Source organism: Camelina sativa, chromosome 13 (genome assembly GCF_030686135.1).
Source record: "Camelina sativa cultivar CO46 ecotype springtype chromosome 13, ASM3068613v1".
Classification (NCBI taxonomy): Eukaryota; Viridiplantae; Streptophyta; class Magnoliopsida; order Brassicales; family Brassicaceae; genus Camelina; species Camelina sativa.
This window is the reverse complement of record NC_141892.1, coordinates 21,250,997-21,263,741: the sequence shown is the minus strand read 5'-3', so window position 1 is coordinate 21,263,741 and position 12,745 is coordinate 21,250,997. Positions and strand designations below refer to the sequence as shown.

The following is a 12,745-nucleotide window of genomic DNA, read 5'->3' as shown; positions in this document are numbered from 1 at the left end:
CATATTTTCTTTGGTTCAATATAAAAATTAGAACTAAAATAAAACTTGATTTTCAAGTGAAAAGTTAATAATTATTTTGTCAACCGTCATTAATTCCCATATGGCCATATATGTAACCATTTCCATTTAAATACCTATATATAATATGAATGGGAAATTAATTGGGTTATGCAATCTTATATATGTCCCACATCGGAAGAAGCAAAAAAAAACAGAGCTACATATATATAGAGAAGAGGCATGATCTGTTGCCGAGCTTGGTAACGTGAGCTTGTAATCCGAGTGGAGGCTTTAAGGGTATTGTTACGGTAAATTCGGTTTAAGAGGTCGGGCTCTCTAGTTGCTACCTGCCAGTTGTGTTCTGGCGATGGGTGTGCTTCTGGTGTAAGCTACTTCAGCCGAACATAACTTGTACCATTACCCTTTTATTACACTTTTTTATTCATTGTAGGGGAAGTCTTCTTCTGATCTGTATATGTTTCTAATTGTTTGAGCTTGGATTTAATTAATGCAGAAGCTATGTCACTTCCTGAATCAACAAATAACCTACTGTTAACCTTTTTAAAAAGAAAAATAAAAAACGAAAAACTTATGGGGAACTACTACGATGAAAACTAAACGTTACTACCATTCGTATATTTTTCTATGATTCAAAGTAGTTAATTTATGTAACTTCGATTACTAATGGTGAAGTTTCTACTTTGTATTCTTGTATTATATCTTATCAGATTTTTTCATTAGTTATGTTTTTTTTTTTTTAATTTCTATTTATTTTCATGCAGTCTTCCTTGAGCTAAAATAACTCATCCATAGAAGTGACCAAAAAAGCTACCAGATTTGTTTAACTATGGCCTTGCTCAGAAGAATCTTCCTGATCACCTCATCCGTGAAAGATCTCATTTACCGATTTACTAACAACAAAACTTAGACAACGGTATTATTTATTTATCAATACTATTCTTTACATATTCTTCAACACAACAATAGTATTATTTATCAATAGTACTTGGTTTTTGTCTTAGTTTTCATCGTAGTATCGTTGCAAGATCTGTGTTCTTACAGATACTGGGATGACTACATTGTGCAAATCGTTAGTCCAAGTCAAGCTTCCAAAATAGTAACCAGTGTTTACTTTGTGTGTGGTGGAGACTCGAACAGTGAAAGATAGCTTTGTATTTGTAGAGTCGAACACTAGTTCCGTTGGCGTTACAGTCACATTAACGCCCGTTGGAGGATCAATTACAACCTTGTATACTGATTTCAGAGGTCCAACGTTAGTGACGGTTCTTTTGAAAGTGACTTCGTCCCTAAGATTTGGGATTGTTATGGAAGGCAAGTTGAGATCAAGAACAGAAGGCTTGGGGTTAGGACAAACTGTTGCTTTCCCGAGGACTCGGGAAATAGAAACGTCACTATATTCAGCAGAGCACAAGTACAAGATGTAGTCATCTGTGGTCATGTCGTATATGAGACCTGGATTTACAGCTTTCTCTGGATTTATGAGACCTCCTCCGTAATCAAACGGATCAGCTAGCTTGCGGCTTGACCCGTCCGCGAAAATTGGCTCTCCGGATGGATCTGTTTTCCAAGCTGCAACGTAAAAATAAGTTCTCACGAATCAGTATGTTCTTATTAAATTCTTACTAGTCAATCTAATCACACCTTGAAGATAAATAGATAATAAGAACCTGTAGTGACAATAGCTGATTTAATAGCAGCAGGAGACCAATCAGGGTGTAATGATTTGAGGAGCACTACAACTCCTGAAACAACAGGAGTAGACATTGATGTTCCTGACATCATAGCAAATCCTCCGTCGTTTAAAGAACTATTTGGAGAAATAGCTGCTAGTATGTTCACACCAGGTGCTGCTATATCCGGCTGCCATAACAGAGTAGCGGTTAAAAAAACAGAGAATCTTAAGAGGTTAGAATCGTATGAAATAGTCTGAGAATTACCTTAAGAATCGCAGGAGAAACTGAATTGGGTCCCCTTGATGAGAAAGTAGCTTCCTTGGTCGACACGGATCGTGCAACAAGTGTTCTTGAAGCGTCTATCTTTACAATGGGAGATCTAAAGAAAAACAAAACTCAAAATGTTAAGTTGAATATGTTTGTTAAAGAGATTGTGATCATAGCGAAAGTATACCTTGTGGAGCGTATATAGAACAAAATGTCGGTCCCGAGCTCAAAGTCTACGGAAACATATGGAAAGTTACGAGTTGGACTAAGCAAGTGTGTCGGATTTCTTGCAATGATTAACCCGAGGCCACCGGCGTTTCTTACAGCGGTTATAGCAGCATTGGTTGGTTTATTTGCTGCGAAACACAACACGACTTTGCCTTCCATTGCACTGTCGGGATTAGCAGAGAGGTTCTCACAGTCACTGCAAGTTGAAAGCTACATCAGGTCCAAATACGCAATCTCGCGGGTTTAACGTCTTGAACAATCAAAACATGATCTATGTTACTCAATTTTACCCGGAAAGTGGTCTATCTGGGTAAGTAAGACCAACGAAACCGAGTTCTGGATCGCCAAAGATCGCTTGACCCTACATTAAACAAAGAGGAAGTTTTCAGCACAAGTATTTAAAACTATAGAAAACATTTGTATACCAGTATAGTTTATATTATTAAAAAAAAAAAAAAACAGAACATATGTATACCAGTATTGTTATATTGTTCCCAAGTGTTATGGCTGTGGGAAAAGAACGATCTTGAGTGGTTGCAGCCACCGTCAAGATCCAAGGAGCTACATTCGAAATAGTCTGAGCCGTGGGGCCAGCATTCCCAGCTGCAGCTACAACAGCAATTCCCTTTGAAACCGCATGGAATGCTCCCACAGAGGTCAGCTCCCTCATATCCGTTTCTGGAAACAAAGGAACACTAGATTGCAAAGAAAGTGACAAAATATCAACACCATCATGGATAGCTTCATCTATTGCTTTTAAGACATCAGCTCCTGTACATGTCCCTGTTTGAAGCCAGCATGCCTTATAAATAGCTATATGAACACCGGGAGCACCGCCTCTTGCAGTGCCTTGTCCGAGGCCTAAGTAGCTTACATTAGGAAGAAAAGAACCACCAATAGTCGAGGCAACATGCGTGCCATGACCGTTAAAGTCTCTCGGGGAAAGATACTCTGGGTTCTCTGTTCTATTCACGATTCCAGCTGCGGCTACAAGGCCATCAACGAAGTATTTGGCTCCTATCAGCTTTTTGTTGCAATGAATCGAGGCATTGAATGATTCTCCAGATTCGCATCCGCCTTTCCAACGGCTTGGTATAGGTCCATAGCCTTTGTCATTAAACATTTCAGACTCTGGCCACACTCCTGCATGCATTTGATGGTTTCTATCAATAAACATGTCTCTAAGAGTATTTAAGGTATTGCCTTTATAGACACAAACCTGAATCGATGACTCCAACAATGACAGAACTTCCCATGTTGGCCTTGTGTAGAAGACTCTTTGGAGTACCCGGAGACAGGCCCAAGTAATCCCAAGTTCTAGTTGTTGTCAGTTCGTATAATGTATTTGGTATGACATGCACTACTTCAGGTAGTTCTGTTCTCAAAGGGGAAATGGTATGTTTAGAAAAATAACTACTTGGGTTATTATGTTAAGTCAAAAAAAAAAAACAGAGAAGGGTGAGACTTTGCAAGTACCTGAAATTTGCTGGGCTTGGAACTTTGTAAGCTTGGCAGCAAAACCTGAGAAGCCATGTCGATAACTATACACTACTGAATCATGGACTGCATTTTTGCTGAAAACAGGACAATTAAGAAACTATATCAAACAGACTTGTCATATACTAATTCTTTTACTAAAATACATATTACAAATTTTTATTTTCAGAATATTTATTTCTATCTTTTTACCTTTTCTGAATATATATATATATATATACTAGATAAGGACCCGCACAATGTGAATGTTTAAAAATTGTTGAATATAATAAATCCTAAACCTTAAACAATTTTTTGAAAATATATAAAGAAATTTTATTTCCTAAAGTAAATATATAAATAATTTAAGTTAGAAAATATTTGTATTTACCTTGATACATTTATTTCTATTTTTATATTTTTAATATATTATAACAATTATTAAAATAATCTAAAACTAAATTATATACCACTAAAACTTTTGCCAAATACTCTTCACAACAAATATTATTATTATCAAATTTCAAAAACGTTTCACAACTTATTTACAAAATATTTTACATGCAACAAATTCATCAAAGCAACATTTAATAAGTAACCACATATAATTTTACTCTATATTTTACCATTAAAAATATGTTCTTACACCCAAAATTATTTTATTGTTAAAGTATGCTCTTTATCACCACCTATAAAATGTCTTATAAACAAATTAAACAAATTTTATGTTGCTTTACTTTCATTTTGGCATAATTATAGTTCTTATAATTACTAAAATTGTTTTGTGACATAATTTATTTAACTATGAAGTTTTTTTATTCCAAAAATATTTTTGATGAACAATTGGTGAAAATTATCTACTCGATTACAATGATTTTATGACTAACCCAATAAAAATTGAGAAATTAAAAAAATAATAATATAATATAATAAAAATAAAAATTAGAAAATTAGAATAAGGATGATATATATAAGTCTTAGATAATTCATATATACAAAATAGAAACTTTATATACAATTCAAAACATGACATATGTCATAATCACGTTAAGGATCAACGACCTATTTACTCTTTAGAAATATCCAATTGTACTTTAAAAACTTAAAGCTACGACCTCATCTCAAATATTCTCGAATCATAAATTCTCAACTTATTTTTACCCGAATCAAAAACTCTCATTTATTTCTCTATATACCTGGTTTAAACGGTTTTGCGAACCTAATTTGATAGAAAACCACATAAATCCGATTTGAAACCAATTTTAAAATGATATACCGTTCCAACTTCCAAAATTTGAAATCCCTTCTCAATTACTCGATCAAGCAGCTCTTGTTTCAATACCAGAATCATCAACATTATTCAGAAAATCTGGTTTGAAACCAATTTTAAAATGGTATACCGTTCCAACTTCCCAAATTTGAACCCGATTCTCAATTACTCGATCAAGCAACTCTTGTTTCAATACCGGAATCATCAACATTATTCAGAAAAGACAACTCTAAATTTTGACAAAAAACATCAACCACCGACTTATCTTCCAAATTTATAATGCTACTAACTATAGAATCACTTTTGGAACCTCCATCAGTGTCTCCATGCTCGATTAAATTAGCGGGCTTATATACTTCGATTTCATTTATTGCATTTGATAGCTTCTATTGAAAAACCCGCACGAATCAAAGACCCACGCAATAGATAGACAAAATTATATAAGGAAAAAAATCAAATATCAAAGCTTTCGATAGAAACATGTAATGTTATGTAGATATAATGTTATTTTTTTAATTTGCTGTCCTATTATGCTTCAAAAATAATAATCTTTTGACATAACTTATGTTATTCTTTTTAAATTTGTTATTCACTATTTATTTATTAATAAGCTAATAATATACATGCTTAGTGAATTATTTTTTTTGTTTATACATGTCAAAATATTATTGAGAAAACACGTATAATATAAGTAACGTACAATGGAAAATAGATTAGTTTTGTTAATTCTTTTTTTTGACTTAGAATTTTTTTAAGATATACACATGTAAATTTTATTTAGATTTGATGTTATTTTCTTAATTATCTGTTTTGAAAAATAATATTTTTTGACACGTGTCAACATCCCATCAGTGATCTTGACACGTGTCATGATCATGTTAATGACTAATTTGAAAACCCTATTTTATATAGTAAGATTTTTAGTATAATAAAAAAATTAGTTCAAACTTTAATTCAAGTTTTTTTCCCAAAGACTACCAATCGGGTTTTTCATGATTTTCATTTTCTTCGTTTTCTTCGCATGTGCCTTCACAAATCTTGTTGCATCACTCAGTGTCCGAAATTGGCTAACCATAGAGACATAAATTTTTTTTTTTTGTGCAAAAAATGACATAAAATTTAATGTGTTAGGTTATATATTATAATTATACGACCAAATATGGATGGCATATAGTATATTTGTTTTACCATATAGTGGTTGAGAATCTTTTGTAACAGTGAAACTTTGATATGAATGACACATAGTATATTTATCTTAGTTGTTTTTTTTAATATAATAAAATTACAATTATCTTACGCTTTATTTTATCAAGCTTTAAAACTGTGATTTCTTATCGTTAAAATTGACACATGTCACGATCTGATAAGTTACTAACTTTGAAATTTAATTGTTAAAATTGACATGTGTCACGATCTGGTGAGTTACTAACTTTCAGAACCAAGGTTTATATAATAAGATATATATATATATATATTAATTATCTTTGAATGTCCGCATAAAATTAACTACGGACAACTATAAATCATAAGGATGATCAATTGACGGATGGCTACAATAAAAGACTATATTATATTTGGTACTTTCAACTCCCTCTGTTTCAATCTAGTTTTCATTTTAGGTTTTTTTACACAAATTAAAAAAAAAAATTCATTTTCTCCTTCTTAAATTTAGTTTTTTTTGTTTTAATTTGCTTTGTTCAAGACATTGAAATATATGATAAAATTGGAATGTTTACCAAATATCTATATTGAAAATCTAAAATGACAACTATTATGAAATAAAAAAATAACACTAACACAACAACTAAAATAAAATGGATGTAGTGATGCAATATCTAACGTGCGCTGAAGATTAATAATACATAACAATATTATAACAGATCGCAAAAATATATGAGAAAAACATAAATATATGCTAATTTTAAAAATATTTAATTATGAGGAATCAATGATATTATTTTTGAATCCAATCCAACTTTTTAGTATTTTAAATTCACAAATCATCATCATTATGACGATTCTGGATCGGCATTATGGGGGTGCCATTTCAGTTTTGGGTTGAGCCGACATTCAGGTGCATCAGTGAGGATCTAGCACACGTGGTGGAGGTGGATATAGATGGTGGTCGAGTTCAGGTGGTGGTCAATGGCTGTAAGCCACTTTGCTTTGAAACGGAAGTTGAGTTCTTTAATGGTGAAGAAACAGTGGTATCGATAATTGATGAGGTGTCCAAAACACTTCATTTCATTCCAGCATGTCGAAAAAGCATTCTAGGCGTCCGTCTCCTCCTCGTTTAGGCGCTAGGCGCTATAGCACCGCCTAGACGACTGTTTTGACCGCTTAAAATTGTAGTATCATCACTTTAGTGTATTTTTAAAATTTTAATTTCATAAATTTAAAATTTATAAGATTTATTTTCTATAAACATAATTATAAATGTTTAATTTGTTGTTTAAAATGAATTGAATAATGTTTTTATCTATTGTTTTGTTTTTGATTTAATATTTTTATTATTCTTATACATATTTTGTATAATTATGTATATAATATCAGATATATATTAGTTTATAGTGTAAACGCCTAAACCGCCTAAAAACGCCTAGATGAGTTCTAGGCGCTAGGCGTTGGATCACCGCCTGGTTAACGCCTAGCGCTTTCTTGAACATTGGGTACGAGCTGTTGTTTGGCTATTGCAAACATTGCTTTAGTGTTCATTGCCCGCAGCTTGTAGTGTTCCAACTTTTTAGTATTTTAAGTTTACAAATCATCATCATTAACTGATAACAATATATTAAACACTTAAAAAGACTTTCTTTTTGGAACAATTTATTTTTTTGAATATTTTGTATTAATTTTTGTCTATAGGATGGGTTATCACCTAGTATATATGATCTCATTTGTAGAATTACTTCTAAATCTCACCTTCCCAGAAGTGGCCTCAGCAACTGATGGTGAGATTCAGTGACAGACTCAGGATCATCATGTGTCTTCTTTCCCAGATAAACTACATACACCTGTACGTTGGTCACACGCAACAAAATACTTAATGTTATTATATGCATGCATGGTTATGTTGCTTGATCAAGAAATATATCTCATAAATGCTAACTATGCTAAGTACGTACCTTGGTCTCATGAGCGAAGACGGAACTGATCATTTGCAGATTCAGAACTAAAGTTAGAACCATCGCGATAATATTTATTTGGCCCATCATATATCTTAAAAGGAGAGATACTGATTACTGAAGCAAATGCATGCCTTTATATACTAGAATGTTCCTTATTGGTTTGCATCATTGATTGATTGGGTTGGTCTGTCTTATCTTATTGGACTATCTTCTTTCATCCATATTCGCACGTTTTGCTGGAGTCGATATGGTCAGTCAACCTTCGTATACTTTCCAAGAAAGAAGAAACACTAGTCTTTTTCGTTTTTTTATTTGTTTTTTTCTTTTTTTTTCTTTACAGCTCAAGAAAACCTAGTCGATATTATCAACCATTTAACCTTTTATATCGATACTTAGACATCAACCAGTTAAAGTTTTTTCTAATAATTAACAGAGGGTTATCGAGATAAATTCTTACCTTCACCATACTAATCCCCTTAGATTGAGTGTGAGTATACGTGTAGCCGTTAAGTAGTTTACTAACTGGGTTTTCAAATGGATTTAAGGTATGATACAACTAGCTAAATGGCTACAATGATTAACTCAAATAGTACCTTTTTAACTCATATTTTTAACGGCTTTGATGGTGAAGAAACGGTGGTATCAATAGTAGATTTTTGGACATGCTGGAATGAAATGAGGTGTTTTGGACGACAAAATTGATGAAAATGCGTCAAGTGAAGAAATGGAGGAAGACAAAGATCGATTGTAACCGGTTAGTACTGAAGACATGTTAAATTTGGGTTTATCTTGGATTTCCAACTAAAAATTAATTGGCAATTTGTGGATTGGCCATTACACTTTATATATTAATGATAATTTTTCAAACTTCAGATATGAGATTTGGATTGTATCCCAACAAGACGCCTGGAAGTTGATCGGTTTTGCAACTCCACCATCAGTTTATGAATATGCAAAATTTTCATTTTTCTCAACCTAAGGCACAACCTCTTTTGTATATAAATAATAACATGCGTGTGCTAAACGCAAAGACAAGCATGATTTTCTAGTTTAGAGAAAGATTGATTCAAATGTTTTGTTCTTTCTTCTTAATTTAGTTTAAAGGTCTTCTAACGAACTTCTTGAATACATATAAACTTTTTTTTTCTCTCTCCTCTCGCTCTCCCTTCTCTCTAAAACAAAACAAGTTTTCTTCGCCGTCGTTTGCCTCTTCGGTTGCCTTTATGGCGCCGGGAGGGCTCCCCTCCTGTTTTTTAGCTCTTTGGTGACCTCTCCTCAGCGTTCCCCCTCTCTGGATGTTGCAATAGTCCTCCGATCCGTTTCTGGGCTTTGGGTGGGTGGTTCCGTTTCAGATCTGGTGCGTGTCAGCGGCGAGATGTTTGTGGGTGGTCGCTAGAGCTTCTACAGAGCGCGTGTTTGAGGATTTCGCCACTCTAGCAAGTTTATCCGGCGGATATGGGTTGAGGGTCTTGTTGTGCGTCGTTTCTCTACGGTGGTTGTTGGCTCTGATGAGTGTTAGGGATCTGGGTTCTCTCTCTGTTCGGTGAGTCTCAGGGATCGGACTACGGCGGTTCTTGTCGTCAAAGTCGCAAATACCTTCTTTCTCCAGTCGGTTCGCTTGTTGTTCTCCGGGATCTGGGTTCGTCAGGTGAGTTGGTTGCTAGGCTGTGCTTCATTGAAAGACTGGATGTCAAGAAGCAACAGGAGAGAGGCAAACTTTCTTCTCCGTCGTGGGAGTGGTGTGGTTTTTCCGGCATGTGTTGCGGCTGTGGCTTTTTCCTTGTGGTCGAAGGGCTTCAGATCTGGTTCCTCCTGGTATGAAGATGCCATAGGAGATGCAGATAAGTCCTTCACGGCTCAACCGTTAGGATTAGTGGCTGCGGCAGCGGCGGAAGACACATGCTGATAGGTGGGTTTTTCCAGTGAGTGTCTTGGTGGTTAGCGGTAGATCCTTTTATAGGATCTTAGATGGCTTTCATGGGTTATGGTTGTTGAGAGGATGGTTTGAGCCACCTACTCTCTCTAGCCTGCGTATTAGTATCCACCAGACCGGATTGAAGTCAGCTTTGCCTCGGGAAGCTTTTCCGGTTGAATGGATTCGGAGATCAAGAGCTTGGGTCCGAGTATGTCGTTTTGCTAGGTTGGAGATTCGATGTTCATTGGTTGGCGGAGAGTCGGAGGATTGATCTATTCCGAAAGTTTTGTGGTGGGTTTGACTCGCCGTTGGTGAAGACTATGAGACGGGATTCGAAAACTCCGGTTAAAGAACCGGATCCGGCGATGAAGTCACAATGCGGTGGGACTTGTTTTCGTCGGTGCTAGTAGATCTGATTCTCTGCCTCCGTTTAACCGCCCGGAACCAACCTTGTTTTTTGTCTGTTTTTGTTCCCCGGAGAAACTACCGCTTTTGTAACTGTTGTTTTTCTTGTATTTTCAGGCCTAAGCCCAATTGGGTCGGTCCATTAATAAAACTAAAAATTTGTAAAAAAGAAAAAAAAAAAAAAAAAAAGGTCTTCTAACAATCTTATATAATTTTCTAAAGTAGATCTATTACATGTAAAAAAACTCTAAAGCTTTTTTCAACTACAATAATTACATGTACATAGGTCATGTGTGAATAGATCTATTATTGAATATTATGATTAATTTTAGGGATTTCATTTTATTATCTACTTTTCTTTATGAAATTAGGAAGGCGTCATTGATTTTCGTGAATGAGTTGCACCATTTGTTTGGTCTGTCTTATCTTATTTGATCCTTGTTCTCACGTTTTGCTGAGTCGATATGGTCAACCTTTATTAGTCCTTTTCCTCTTTTTTTCGTTCTTTTTTGTTTTTAATGAAGAAAAATAAAATAAAAAGGTAATTACAAAGTTGTGTTCGGCTGAAGCAGTCACATTACGCTCGGAAGGAAGTAGCCCGTAATCAATCCAAAGGCAGAGATTGAGAGACTCAACTTCTGCCTTATATTGTATACCGAGCTCGACCACTTCACCGACCACCCCTGAGTATCAGTTTACCCTTAAAGCCTCCACTCGGATTACAAGCTCACGTTACCAAGCTCAGCGACAGATCATGCCTATTCTCTATATATATGTAGCTCTGTCTTTTTTGGCTTCTCTCGATGTGGGACATGTAAGTAAGTTAATTATACTTGTATTTGCAAATAAATCAGACAATATAAATAGAGTTATTTTGGGAAAATAAAAAGGTTCCGTACTTATTACTTTTATTAGTGCAAAATAATCGTACGCAAGGTTGTTTTGAAACCGTACTACTGTTTCTTAAGGAATTAGCCTAAAGATCTCATTCACTATAACTTCAGATCGATGAATATTCAGAGAGTTTATGATAATTTTATTTACGGATGAATTAACAACCGATTTCACAGAATAGTATTATTTATTCATCAGCATTATGCCTTACATATACATCAACACAACAATAAAGTATGGGTTCTGTGTGTTCTCGACTAGTTCGTTTGTAATTTTCTTTATGTTTTGAATAAATTTAATCGGGAGCTTTCTCCCGTTTCCTACCAAAAAAAAAAAAAAAAAAACACTCGAATAAGCTTATTTAAGCCAAAAATCAGTATACAAGGTTGTAATTGATCCTCGAACTGATTTAAGCCAAAGACCAAGTACTATACTATATATTATTCTGTTGAAAGAATATGTAAAGAATAATATTGATAAATTAAATAATATTGCCTAAGTTGCATTGTTAGTAAATCTGTAAATGAAATCTTTATATACACTCACGGGTGAGGTGATCAGCATGATTCGTCTGAGCGGGGGCTTAGTTAAAACAATCTGGTAGCTTTTTAAGTCACTTCTAAACTGCAGAAACAAACCCCTGAAATCTTCCTCAATGGTTAATAGATCTAGAACCACTACTGATCAAGAAAGATTGCATGAAAATAAATAGAAACTAAAAAAGAAACATATACCTAATGACAAAAGAAGTATGGGCTTGGAGAACATTTGGGGATAAAGATATATACAAAGTAGATACTTCACCATTATTAATCAAAGTTTTTTTTTTTTTTTTTTGAATTGAATGTTAAATTAATTCAAACCAAAAAAGACTGTTTTACAATGACTGTTACCAGTTTTTGAGTTTGCTTAAACAAAACCGAAAAAAGAGAAGACAAGATTTACAGCAGAGATTAGTCAAGTAGGACGAGTGGCAAACCATAAGGTCAGCCCATCGTCGTTAGCGTAGTTTCCCAGGTTGCGGATTGAAGTGAACCTGTTGCGTACTATCTTGTCAATAAGCTTGACCAGATGAGAAGAGGGTATGGGAGTTGCTCCATGTCTTCGCTTGTTGCGTTCATGCCAAAGATGATAGACCGTGGTTTGGTAACTATAACGAATAGTGAAGAGACGGATTCTATCCATGTTGGTATTGCGGAGTGTAGCCTGAAGAGTGTTCCAATCAATTGTGAAAAGATTTCCAAGGAGCCTAGTCGCAAGTGGAACCCATACCGCTGCGGCATACAAACAGGAAAAGAAGAGGTGATCACGGGTTTCCACAGAACCACAAAAAAACACAATCTGTTCGTTGATTGGTATTCCATTGTTGCATGCGGTCCCCCGTAGGAAGTCGATTCTTAACAGCCAGCCAGGATACAAACGCATACTTGGGGGTTGCATGCATGAACCAGACACTTTGAGACCAAGG

General features: G+C 34.8%; 1 protein-coding gene across 1 annotated transcript; it reads right to left on the bottom strand.

Moving 5' to 3' along the window:
- Positions 1-924: 924 nt before the first annotated feature.
- On the bottom strand, positions 925-8,279 carry LOC104737054 (subtilisin-like protease SBT3.10). Its single transcript, XM_010457148.3, has 10 exons — positions 8,061-8,279; positions 7,858-7,949; positions 3,666-3,763; positions 3,409-3,564; positions 2,665-3,332; positions 2,480-2,550; positions 2,149-2,385; positions 1,959-2,073; positions 1,689-1,881; positions 925-1,590 (listed from the first exon to the last, which is right to left on the bottom strand). The coding sequence occupies exons 1-10, from the start codon at positions 8,148-8,150 to the stop codon at positions 1,019-1,021; spliced, it is 2,292 nt and encodes a 763-aa protein (XP_010455450.1). The 5' UTR covers positions 8,151-8,279; the 3' UTR covers positions 925-1,018.
- Between the last annotated feature and the right edge of the window lie 4,466 nt (positions 8,280-12,745).